This window comes from Mesitornis unicolor, unplaced genomic scaffold, assembly GCF_000695765.1.
Source record: "Mesitornis unicolor isolate BGI_N332 unplaced genomic scaffold, ASM69576v1 scaffold9389, whole genome shotgun sequence".
Classification (NCBI taxonomy): Eukaryota; Metazoa; Chordata; class Aves; order Mesitornithiformes; family Mesitornithidae; genus Mesitornis; species Mesitornis unicolor.
In genome coordinates, this window is record NW_010209320.1 from 66,617 (window position 1) to 79,662 (window position 13,046).

Below are 13,046 nucleotides of genomic sequence, written 5' to 3' on the forward strand. Positions count from 1 at the left end.
GGAATGCCTTACATTAGTTAACACCTCTTCAGAAACCTTTCACTCGTAACAAAGACAGAACCTCAGTGGGTTTCACAAGAACCTAATTGTCAAAAACAGAGGGCTGTAGCTTAGGCAAAAGATGACCTATTAAAATACAAAGACCTTGTTTGTGACTCTACCTTACTAATATAAAAGAGTGTCCATGTGAAAGTATTAAGTCTAGTGATTTTCAGTTTTCAAATATAACTGCTCATTTAAACTTACCTATTAACCAGATGCAAGGTAGGGTTCAGGAATCATACTGATGATAATCCTTTTGAACTTTTATTTTTACAGAAGAGAAATCTGCTGCTAGCATTTCAAGCTGCTGAAAGTGTAGGCATCAAACCCAGTCTGGTGAGTAACCTTCTCTTAGCATGGATTTACTGCATACACTGTTCCAAAGCCTTTGTTGCCATGTGGCAGTCAGTCAGCTTGCACTGCAAATGTTCATACAGGGCTAGGGAAGTCTGCACCACCATCTCTGAAAGGTCATACTGTTAGGAGAACTTCCAGAAAGAATTTGTAAAATCATGGAATTAATATAATTTGAAGGAACTTCTGGAGGTCATCCAGTATTGAAATGACAGTAATGATAATGTTCTCTTCTTGGAAGCTGATTCTAGATGATTCCTGTTTTCATGGGCAGACTTGCCTGTTAGACCATTTTATTTCCTTTTGTTTTAGTGTTTGGAGAAATAGAAGGATAATTTGTTTCTTAAACTTTTTTTAAAGCCTTTCCTAAAATCAAAAAAAATGCGATGACAAGAAAGAGAACTTTAATATGAAGGAAAAAATATTATGAGGCTCATGAGCCAAATTGTGTAGTCACAGCTACTCAGAGAGCTCATTGATGTTCCCAGTGGTGGTGCCTGACTAAGTTCTGATGACATACGCTGTGTCTGTGCTGTGCAGGAACTCAGTGAGATGATGTACACGGACCGGCCAGACTGGCAGAGCGTGATGCAGTACGTCGCCCAGATTTACAAGTACTTTGAGACCTGAGGTGCAGAGCAAGAGGTGGACAGAAGTGGGGAAGAGAACAAAGAATGCTACAGATGCACTCGATCACTTTAAAAATCTCCTTGCTCCTCTTCCACAACCAACCTACGCTCTTAGTTTGGAAGAAAGCTCATCCATAATTTTTATTACATCTGGGACTGCAACCGAATGAATATCCGTTGTCCATCCATATGAACCAAATTTATCTGTAATGTTATTCCCACGTGGGAATTGCAAAGCATTTTTGAACACACGTGAAGTGTTTCTGAACAGGATCCCTTGTGCTAAACAATGTTTGCCTCAAACCAGACTCCACCAAGAGGAGACCTGCTACAAAATGAAGTTCTGAATCAGTGTGGACTTTGCTGGCACTCAAGGGAGGCTGGGAGATTAACACTAATACAAAAAGCTCACAAAAATGCTCTTCTTGCCAAAACATGCTTAACTCATCCCAAATACCTGTTGTTTTCTTGCCTCCATATATTTTGTAAGACATCATGAGAGATGCACATAGATGTGTTGAACCTTAACCTGAGTTATTCTCACACATCTGTCCCAATTACTGTACTAGTTTGCTTGTCACAGCTTAACCAGCACGATAATAACAGGATCATTTGTAACTCGGAAACCACGCTCTGCTCCGTCACCAGCTAGTGAGAATCTCTAAAAGATCCTGTTAGATGCTGGGACTTGATTTCAGGTGAAACAGAAGTAATCTCTTTGAGGAAAAATAGCTTTATTACTACAACTTTATTACTTGATTATTATGAGAAGCCAGAGCTTGGTTTCCCAGCTGACTGTGCGGGCACAGTTTTCATAGGAATATTGCAAATGCGAGTCACTGGCTTTAGCCTGCAAGGTGCCAGTAATCAGGTGGCGACTCTGAGCAATACGGTGACATCTCAGTAGTTCGTATTTTTGTGGATTGAATGGAGTAACTTCCTTCTTCTCTGTTGATCCTGTATAACTGGCACAGATACGTAATTGCTGTGTAGAGGCATGAATCTTGAGAATCTCTGCCCTGTCCAATAAAATGTAGTCCACAGGGCACTGGTACATGCTTGGAAGTGATGTTACCTGTAAAGGAGCACAGTAATACATTAGTACCAATGGAAGCCGCAACTTCAATCCGCAAATTGAAATGAATGTAACTGGAACCCCCCTTTGTGTCACAGAAATCGCTAAGGCGCCAGAGAACAGCTTTCCAGCTCAATAACAGTTAGTAAAATGTCTGAAAGGTATTGTTTAATTTCCATTATACCACTTCTCTTATTTCAGCTCATGAATTTAAATTTTGTATTTGTCTCCAAGGATAGCAGGATCAAACCGGCGGCTTAATGTGTTCTAGGAGCAGGTCTTGGAGAGCGTGCTTTGTACAGGACCTCGTAGAAGGCTGCCTGGCAGCTTTAGATTATGCTGGTAGAAGAAAGTTGTTGTTTGATTAGCGTGTTTAGCCCTGTGACCAGACCTGATGCCCTGTGAATGTTAATCATAGGCAGCTAGGGATCATTTCTCTCTTACAGAAGATAATAGTGCATGCTGCACTGCTCTTAACTCCCAAAAAAGGCTCATGAAATAGAAACAAGCCATTTCACGGAAGAAATTTTATTTCAGACAGATTTTCTGGTATCTTCTAGGTTGCTGATCTCATCCTCTGACTTCCTCACAGTGCTTTGTTGTTTGTTGGGGTTTTTAAAATGCTATTTAATTAGTAAACAATCTATTTCAGACTTTGGTTTTCATATAGCAAAATACAGGATTAAGGGATAGCTGACAGTGGGCAAGGTCAGTGAGTGTATTGAGCAGAATGGAAGTCAGAGGGATGCAGTGCATGCCTTCTTTCGCAGGAGGAGAAAAGCATCACTTGCTCTTAGTTTTAGTCTGATATTTATTCTAATCCTTCACCCACAGGAAAGTCTGATTCCAATCTTTTGAGGGTCTGTGTGACAAAAAAGGACAGTGGCATGCACTTAGCGTGCCCTTGTACTCTGTCATCTTATGCTGTGAGAAAGCCGTTGTAAATGCTGCCCAGTTATTTCTTTGCAAGAGAGTGCTTTCTAGATTGAATTAACTCTCCAGTATTTTTCAGTGTACTCTCTGCCATCCCTAGAGACCACAGGATGAGCTGCTCTTAAGTGATCTCAGACACGACTCTCCCGTTACGTGGTGAGATGGAAGAGGAGAATAGCTGCTAAGCAGAGGCCATGAGGAAGGCTGCAGAGCTGCTGTGGCTGCAGCAGCCCCTTTTCCCTGGAGGTGTCCATTGGCCGGGATCCCAATTCTCTCCAGCGGCCACAGTTCAAAGCGCAGTGAAGTCAGCACAGAAAATTCCATTTTCCTCAGTGGGCTTTGCATCGGGCACTCGCGGGGATGAGAAAAACTGTTTTAATTCCCAGCGTCTGGTAAACATTTCAAAGTCAGAGGGCTCCACTTGATCTAAAGAAGAAGGATAATCTTAACCCTCTGGTCACTGCAGGCGTGTGCTTCATGCAACTGTCAGATGTACACTAAGTATGTATGGAATCTAATGTGTCAGTGTCATTTGCCTCAAGCACTGTTCTGACATTTGTTCTAATCTGTGTCTCCAAGACTTATTCTAACCACACAAACCATCCTGTTTGATCTAGCACTGGGTTTTTTTCCCAAAATTATTTTTCAAAGCAATTTTCCTGTCCTGTTTCTGTAGCTCATTCTCCCATGCACCTCCAGTAGCATAGACCAAACACTAATTCTACTCAGTTCTAATGGTTTATTCTTTAAAAAGTTCTACTTATCTGGGAGTTAGAACAAGGAGCTGTCTGTTAGTAGGGAGGAAGATACTTGGTTTCACCATTTGCTCAATGTTACTTTCCAGTCTGCAAACCTGCAAAACATCTCATTTTGAAATGCTGATGCTTTGAGATTGAGAGATGGTCTTCCAGGTTTTATTTTTTAGATAAAGAATGTTGTTTATTTGTTAAATTAACTGTATTTTTTTTCTTCTCTTTGAACCCTGCGCAGTTATATTTCTAGACCTGGATTTTTCAGAAGTTACGGTTGTTTTTTCATGCTGTCTTAGAATTTGAATAGGAATTTAAATTCACCTCACAACAGATGCTGCAGACCAGCCTGATTTTCAGAAAAATCTACAGGCCCTTGTAGGACATCTCAAATTTGAACTGAAAAAGTAAAGTTCTAGTGGCCTTTAAAATTAGAGCCTTCTTAGAAGTTCTGAGCTGAAAATGTCCTCGAATGGAAAATGTGATGATACAACATGAATAGTGTTGTGCTGTATCAGTAACAATTGGCCCAAACTGCCTCAAATCCTTTCTGACTTTGCCTCTTAGGAGTAACGGATCTTTCCCTGATGCAGGCAGATGAAATCACTTCATGTCACCATGTGCTCCCGAAACACACAGCCGCTCTTAAACACACCTGCACAGGCCTGTATGTGTGTATGTGGGTAGTCTGTCGAACCTCCAGAAACCAAATCGCTGATTTTGGACAAGCACGTGAGAAGAACGGTCAGGATGGGGATTTTGGTGACGTTCTGTGGCGGGATATCGCATTGTGTGACTGTTGTACTGCAGCTGTTAGAGAGGAAAGGAGATTAAAGTATGGATGGTGTGGAGTCCGACTCCCAGAGTGAAAAGGTACAAATAGTTTCGTGGCTTGGGGAGGTACAGAGACATTGAGGAGCGAGCCCAGAGTCAGCCTCTGAGGAGGTTTTTGGGAAAGGCTGAAGAGCTGGTTCTGAAAGTACACGATGGAAACTGAGCGGAGTGGAAGTCCAGCGTGAGGAGAGGGACATAGATGGGACACACGTACCTGGGCCTTTGCGGGCAGCAAAGGGCATCAGCCTGAGAGTCCTTCCTGACTGTCATCTTGAGTGATGTTTCTCCAAAGAGTGCAGCCTGGGGTGGGTCTGGGAAGGTGAGGAGGGAAGAGAGCACAGAGCTCCCTGCCTTTCCCAGTTTCCCCTTCCTGTGCCCGTGACAGTCACGGAAATGTGAAGGGGACAAAGATTTCCCGACTGTTCCTGTGCCGCAGCAAGGCAGCTGCACTGCGCAGACTGATTTTTGACTTGTGTGGATTCTCTGGTTTCCCCTTAGTGAGATACATTCTCTTTGAGTTTTGACAGGTTTTCTTTATGTCATTTAAAGTTGTTTTTTACAGGTTTTTGCTATGATTCTTTTCTTGTTTCATATGCACAACCAGTTACGTGCAAGTTTTCTGTCCAGACCAAACGAGTGCACGCTGGCAGAACGACTGGCTTTTCCCTGTTCGATTCCTGACCCAAAACTCTTCAAAATCTACCTTTTGCCTTTGCCTCTTTTCCCACTTCCTAGGCCATGACAACTCCAGCACTGGCTCATCCAGCTGTTTGTCCGTACCTCCCTCATCTCCCTGTGCTGGTGGGACCGGGTCTTCCAGCAGGAAGCATCCGAAGGGCCAGCTGTGTGCTGAGCTGTGCCTTGTGTGTCCGTGTGGGATGAGATTATGCATTTTCCTGTCAGAAGAGGGCTTTTGCCTAAAGAGACTCAGGGCACTGAGCATTAAGACATTTTTAAACCCAGCAATAACTTCTACTATGCTAGACTATATTGATTTTTACCAACTCCAGTGCCATTTAGATTCACCCACCAATATGGTGTAGAACTAAACCTATAAGTGAACTGAAATTAACGTTTTTCTCAGCTGATGGTCTCCACATTTTGGACTTGCACGTGTGGCAGTGCTGGACACAATGTTTTTATTGATTCTTGGTCCAGGCGTGAGTTTGTTGTATGGGATAATAATCTCTAACAGTCGAGTACTTTTAGCTTTCTCTATTGGGTACCGATGTTACACCGTAACCTAATTTATACAAAGAGCACATTAGAATGTATATACTAGGCATTGCCAGATTTGGACATGCTAATATTTAAAGATTAACATTATTAAAATGTATGATGCAAAAATCTGTGTAGAATTTCTAATAAATCTTTTTCCGTTTCTGATGTTTGTTGTAATGTTTCAAATATCTACGTGCAAAATGGATTCTTCCGCAGTCTGCCGGGAAGCAGGACTCCCACGAGGGTTTGTAAAAGATATTCATGGTTCATTGATTCTCCTGCGCTGGTAGCAAAGAAAACTTGGTCAGAATCTGCTTTTTGTAAATACATCAAGTTCCGTTTTTTAAGGAACTTGGATGCATTTGGATGCTTTTCAGAAGATTGTCTTGGGGACAGAGGAGTGCAAGAGATCTCTCAAGTTTCTGAAACAAATCATGTTGAAGAGAGAGCAGGAAATCATCCTAGTGCAAAGGCAAGGAAAGAACACAGACTAATATGTGTCTGCATTGGGAGTTCTTAAATGACTGGAGGATTAAGAAAAATTAGTCAAAGTGGAGGGAAGGACTCATCACTGGAGTAAGTATAAAAATAAGCCACCAGTAAGCTAAGAGGGCAGATGTGTTACAGTGCTCAGGGTACAGCACGCGTGGTAGGTAGTGACGGGACATGGCACACAATGTGGAGGATGAGCACAGCACGTGCATGGTGCGAGAAAGTGATTCCTCTGCTTTTCTGTGGGAAAAAACCATAGGTAGGAGACTGAAATCCTATGGGTGTGCCAGGGACCAGACCCGGTGCTGTTCTCTTTCCACTGCAACAGAGAGGACTGGCAGCTGCTGATCCTTCAAAAGGAAACCAGAGCATCCCAGCTGAACCCACACCTGCAGACTGAGCATCACCATCACCAGGGACACTGCTGGGGAAGAGGAGGTTGGTGTTGCGATGCCAGGTAGGGCTGAATTATAGAAAAGAGGGCAAAACTAATGATTCCCTCTCAAAACCACAACGCCAAGCAATGACGGTCATGGTGATTTTATTATAAAGACTCTCCATGGAGTAAAGGAGGGCTTCCTAAATTCTAGACTCCCTGCATAGACAGATAAAACTATCTCCAGTACTTTCCAATTTCAGAACACTTTTCACAGAGGCTGCTCTAATCTCCTGATGGTAGTGGCAGTACTTAAACCACCAAAATCACTGAGTCAGTGAAGAAAACAAGAAGATAAGGGAAAAGGGCATTTAAATCTCTTCAAGCCTTTCAGATATGTTTGTGTCCAGCTGCGTAGATAAAGCCTGATTGGAATAAGTTCTCATTTACATAATCTGAACTTCTTTGCCTTCCCCTACACATGCCATGTTTCAGCCGTGGATTTTTAATGCTGGGCTGATCCTTCCTCATGGCAATGTCACAGGCAAAGCAATATTTAGATGAGTTTTCTGATCTGGGCCGCTTTGACTCCTGGACAGAGTATGACCACCTAAAATGGCAAAATAGAGCTCCTCATTTTTTCAAGCTAGTCAAACTGTTAGGTATGCTTGTAGGACATTATCCTTCATGTCTGGTAGCACCCAGCAGTTTTTGGATGGGGATAAACTCTGGAGTCCTGGGATGTGGGAAGGCAAAATCCTTTCTGCTTTACACACCAGTGAACAGAAATGGCACATGGTAAGTCCTGTTCTCTATCTAAAGAGAAGAATCTCCCAATCCATTGCTGTCAGAGTTAATCTGTCCTTTGTACAGTATGGAGATCCCAGTGGGCAGCAAGATACCCGTTACTGCAGCTCCTTTAGTTCATGTTTGCTTTGGTTTTAAACAAATGATCAAACAAGATACCTGTTTATTGGCTCTTTCAAAACCTGTCCCCGTCATCCTTTCCTGAACCGTAATTGCTGCAAAATACGAAGTTGTGCTACCACACAACTGTGACACAAAGCTTCAGCCAAACCCCTCATTACCAATATTTCTGTTAAAATGGACCCACTGCTGTGCTGCTTGACTGCAGCAGGTTACCCGAGCTGTGCCAGTGCCTTTGCTGTGCTAATATACGCTGGGAGGCCAGCAAAAAGTAACGGCCCAGCAGTCAGGATCTACACTTGGCAAGGATGTAAAACAGTTCTGGTTCTTGTCAGAATTTGCTATATTCAGCCATTTACAGATGATAATGTCTATGAATTCCCTGGTTGTCTTTCAGAAAATGGGTTCTACTCGGTAGCAATCGATTCTGAAGCCCTGCAGCCTCTCACTGCCAGACCTGGTGTTTCCATTACTGAAGTAAGCTGCTAGGTGCTTATGGGCTTTGCTGTCTCAACTCTTTTCAGAACGAACTGCAGATGCTTTGATTTATTTGTTGGGGAGAGCAGGATTCTCTGTGGAGACTGTCAGTGAGTAATGTACCCTGATATGTTTGCAAACGCTTCAGCAAGAGGCTGAAAACCAGAGTTGAGGCCAGTGTTTTCCCAGGATTATTTGGGGCTGGTTGTAGATGGGGTGAGAGGACAAGATTCAGGACTGCTTTGCTGCTCAGTAGGGTTTCATTGCCAAGTGTCTCCTAATGCTTGGAGAACGTAGATTGGGGTGGAAAGAACAATTCCCTTCCTGACTCGGGCATGCTCTTCTGTTTGAGATGGAGAGGGGGTCCTGTGTTTGTATGACCGTGGTGCTTCTGACCCCATCCTGACCCAAGACCTCTCTGTGCACACAGACCTGCTCCAAACATGGATCCCAGCATTTGAGGTTCATGTTCAACTGGAGCCTCTGGCAGAGACAAGTGAAAGCAAAGTGCCATGACCTGATCTATTTGAAGCTGAAGATTACACAGATGGTGCAGTCTAAGGTTTAAAGCCCAGAATGAGCACTGGGTGACTTGCATTCCCAAAACGTTGAGAGACCTTCCATAGGAACCCAGGCAGGTGTGCTAGTCACAAATGTGGTTTCAACCGATGTGAACCTGTTTGTGGTTCTGTGGCATGTGATGAAAAGGAAATTTGTTTTCAGGAAAAGCTTATTAATGTATTTTTCAGTCTCCCCCATCTCTGAGGTGATTCTTTCATGTCTCCCCTTAGTCAATAATGCTCATTGTACCCAAAATTCCCAGGCTCCTGATACCTAAATGGAGGGGACCTCAGATTGTGGTTCTGCTCTAACTTCTGAACTACCCTGCTTGTGTATTTGAGTGGCTGCTCTGACTCATAGCAGGTCTTGGAGTCTTGGTCTCCAGGTCTGGAGACACTGCGCTTCAAAGTCTTCCTGTTTTCCAGAGACCATCACCACCGGAAATTTCCCTGGAAGAGCAGACATTTCTGTAGCGCTGTAATTCAGACTCGCCATGTTTTCCATTTGGCTTTTTAAAGATCATGTGGCTCAGGAGAAAGGAAAAGGGATATCATCTGCAGTGCTCCTTCCTGATCCCTCTATTGACCAGCACCCAGAGCCAGGCAAGTGCCTTACCCCATCTTCTAGGGCTGTCCAACCACCAGTGTATACAAAATAATGACTTTGTATCTCCCTTTGTAGGTTGCAATAGCTGTAGTGATGTGTGTCAGCGGAGATGAGCATTATTGGAGCAGTTGTCCTGGTTATCCAAAAGTTACAAGCTGTAGTAGGTGATAGAGAAGCATAAGCAGTACAAGCAGAATAAGAAATCTTCCAGGTGGAGACTTGATGGGCTGCAAAGGTCAGAACCAGGTGGTGAAGTTTCAGGTATAGCTTTTCAGGATTTGATGCTGGAAAACTACAGGCAGAGACGGTGGGTAGCAGGACCCTGAGGTGACGGTCACCCAGAAAAGGTGGCAGTGGCAGTCACGTTATGGGGGCGATCAGTGGCTTTTATTGAGCATAGCAGCAAGAAAATGAGAGCTGTAAAATGCCAACGTGGGTAAACATTATTCACATGTCTAGAATGTGAACTGCTGTCCCTTCTTAAGTACATAGCAATGACCAAGGTTTTATTCTTATCCACACATCATGAGTCTAAGCTGGTTAAAGAGAAAGCAACAAGATTAGCAGAATTAACATCAGAGCAAGTGCCTTTTCTAACCTGCTGCACTCACAGCTGTACACCTTCTGTGCAAAGCTCCGTTTTATCACTTCTCCTGGCTTAAAAAAGGAAAGAGTAGATAGCGATTCGAACCCTTGTTCCATCTTGATGTGTTGTAATTTTTGTCTTCTCAGATTGCTCATCCTTGCCCTCTCACAGAAAACCACTCTCATGCTATCAAAAAAGCAAACGAACTCCTCAGGTTCGTGACTCAGCATGAATTCCCAACATTCTCCCAACAGGATCATGGGAAGCAAGGCTCCCACCATGACTCTGCTTGGCCTTTTCAGTTATAAAATTATGGTTATTTTCCTGGCCCAAATAAAAAAATACAGCCAAAGCAGTTACAGTGAAAAGCAGCGAGTGTGGCCTCTTGCTTAAGTGTAATGCAGCTACTAATATTCAGCTCAGACAACCCTGCATGTCTGAATAGCACAGCAATAATAATAATATCAATATAATAATAATAATAATAATAGTATATGCATAGCTCAGCCCTTGAGAGCGATCGTACTGCCAAGGCCCTGGAGAGCCATTCTGGGAAGAGAGTTCAGTCTGAAGCTGCAAAGGGAGTAATAATATTAATAATAAATAATATACCATGAGATAGCGCAGTCCAGGTTCAAGGTTCTTCCCCTTCAGGAGTGATTAAGATATTTCTTTCATAGCGTCTAAGCCAATAGGGTTTCTGATAAAGTCTTGCAAGGGTGGAAACCACAATAACTGAGTTACTGGGCTTTAACAGTGTTCAGCACTAGGCTAAAATAGCACTTCTGTCAATAGTAATGGAGACTGCATAAATCAGGAAAGTCTCATCTCTGTGATGGAGCAGTACAATAGGGATTGTAGTCGTAGTAGGAGGAGTAGTAATAATAGAGTTGAAACAGGTTTTGAGTGCAAATTCAGTAACTACTGGCAGCTGAGTGCAGAACCAGAGCTGAGGGGAAGGCTGGTCCCTTCCTCTGCATCAGAGATTTGAATTTTATTGTACATTCTGCAGTTTTCCCTTTGGTACAGCTGAGCTGCCCTTTAACCCCTGAGTGCCCTGCGTGGATCTGCCCGTGAAGGGACACTGGGCGTTGGAGGTCACGGATGGTTTCGGAGCTCTAACTGGGACCCAGGACACCACAGGTTCATGGTTTCTCTATCTATGGCTGTCCTCTGACAGCTGCAGATAATTGTCATGACAGTAATAAGAGATATTTACAAATCTTGGCAAAATTTCCATCTTGCACAGAGAAAGCAGGCTGAAGGATTTGAATTAAATCTAGCTTTTCTCTAGAATTTGATCATAATTCTATGTTCAGAGCAGTTGCTTGCACCAGTTCAAGTCTTCTCATCGTATTTATTTGCAGCTCCAAATGTCACATTTTTGCATAATGCAGAATGGCTTTGAGCAGGCGGATAGGGGCACATTTCCCTGTGCTGTCAGAGTTTGGCAGGGAGTAGAATTGCTGCTTCTCCTTGCTGTGAGGTGTGGATTGGGAGCAGCTCAGAGTCAGGCTGGTGGAGCGGGCACTTTGCAAGGTGGTTTTTTTCTTAGGGCCATGAAGTTGTGAAAGTTTTGCCCAGGAAGCTGCACTAAAAAAAGCAATCCCAGGTCATTTGAATTGCAAACAGCATCCCTGCCTGGCCAGCGTCACCCTGGGCTTTCCACTACTGATGCTGGAAACGTAACAACGCTTCCTATTGATTTCCCTGGGGAAATGGGCTGTACCAGCTCCACCAGCACAAAGGACACCACTGGGCCCAGTACCCGCTGGGAGCCCTATGCAGGGGAGACCTTGCAACCAGGGCTCAGCGCTGTCGGGCTCTTGGCTTGAGTGGCGGCTTTAATTTAAAAATGCTGCTGGAAGAGGTAATTGGCTCTTCATCACAGAAGCTGGTTACCAAATAAAGTCAAACACAGAGATAAATGAAAAATTTCTTCAAAATGGTATCCTCATACCCTTGCCACTGCTCAGCCAAAATCCTTCCTTTTTAATTTCACCGCTGTTTATAGTTTGTTGTTTTCAGTCTTGTGGCGACTTTTTTGTTTTCTAATGAAAGGTGTAGGCTATAACCCACAATTTACAAAGAATTCACACACCTGCATTGTTACAAGATGAGTTATTGTGGATGATTTAAGCACCGGTTTTAAATTTCAGGGTAATACACATCTATTATCTGACTAGGAAAATCCAAGTTCCTCGATCTGCAGTTTACAAACTTACCATCGTTTTTCTGTTTTGTTTTCTAAGGATTTTGTAGTGTGACTGAAGCCTCCAGTATGGAAACTGTTTTCTCTGGAATTTCACCCTCTGCTTTCCTTTCCCAGTCTCTCCCAGATAAAAACGCCTACAGCAGCGCAGTGGCAAACCCCACCTTTGGCCATTCCCCTCCATCAGCGTTCACTTCAGAGCTCATCCGGACCCTTTGACATGGTAATGCTCCACACAGCCATGCAGGCAATAAATATTCAGGTCGAGCTGAGTGCTTGTTTCACCTGCCTGCATACCAAGGTAGCCTCAAAAATCCTCTTCCCTTCCCCTGGCTTGCGTGGGCTGGGCGCAGTTCGGCCCTGTCATTGGCAGCGCTGCTTTGAAGAAGGTTTTTGTACCTGCTGCATGGTTTGTGGGTTATTTTGTGTCCTGGGAATCCTTTCTTGGAGTCAGGCTCTGGACAAGCTTTGTCTTGTCCTGCAAAACAGCTCAGAAGTATCAGTGAGGGCTTGAGTGGTAACGGGGACTCAGTTCACGAAGTGGTGCTAGCCCTGCTGGGCCAATGGCTCCCATTTAGCAAGTTGTGGCTGAGCAGGCACAGCCACGACAAACATGAGCTGGTTCTTTGTCCATCCCTGCCATCACTGCTGTCACCAGCCCTTCCCTTCACCGATGGCCCTTGCAGAGGAGACAAGCAGTGGAAAGAGGTTGGAAATGCAAGTATCTCCTGGGGCACACGTGTGTGGAGGCTTGCACTGAGGTGTCCTGGTGTGGTCTGAGGAAGAGGGGATCTCTGAGCTTCCGTGGACATACATGTTATGGCATAGGACTGTGCCACAGCCTATGCTCCAAAACAGGGCCTGCTCGGAAAGCCCTAGGGCTGCCTCTGTCTCCTCCTTATTTTCCAATCTCCCCTCTCAGTTCTGGGATGGAGCTGTCGCTGCTTTGCTTGTGAAGCCACCAAGCACAGG

At 44.1% G+C, this 13,046-nt stretch overlaps 1 protein-coding gene across 1 annotated transcript in view; it reads left to right on the forward strand.

Moving 5' to 3' along the window:
- SPECC1 (sperm antigen with calponin homology and coiled-coil domains 1) overlaps nucleotides 1–1,382 on the forward strand; it is a 58,156-nt gene extending 56,774 nt beyond the window's left edge. Inside the window, exons 12-14 of the mRNA XM_010192845.1 lie at nucleotides 319–378; nucleotides 937–1,236; nucleotides 1,284–1,382. Coding sequence (XP_010191147.1) covers nucleotides 319–378; nucleotides 937–1,026 — 150 coding nt within the window. The 3' untranslated portion in view covers nucleotides 1,027–1,236; nucleotides 1,284–1,382. The remainder of the gene's footprint in view (nucleotides 1–318; nucleotides 379–936; nucleotides 1,237–1,283) is intronic.
- Nucleotides 1,383–13,046: the final 11,664 nt, after the last annotated feature.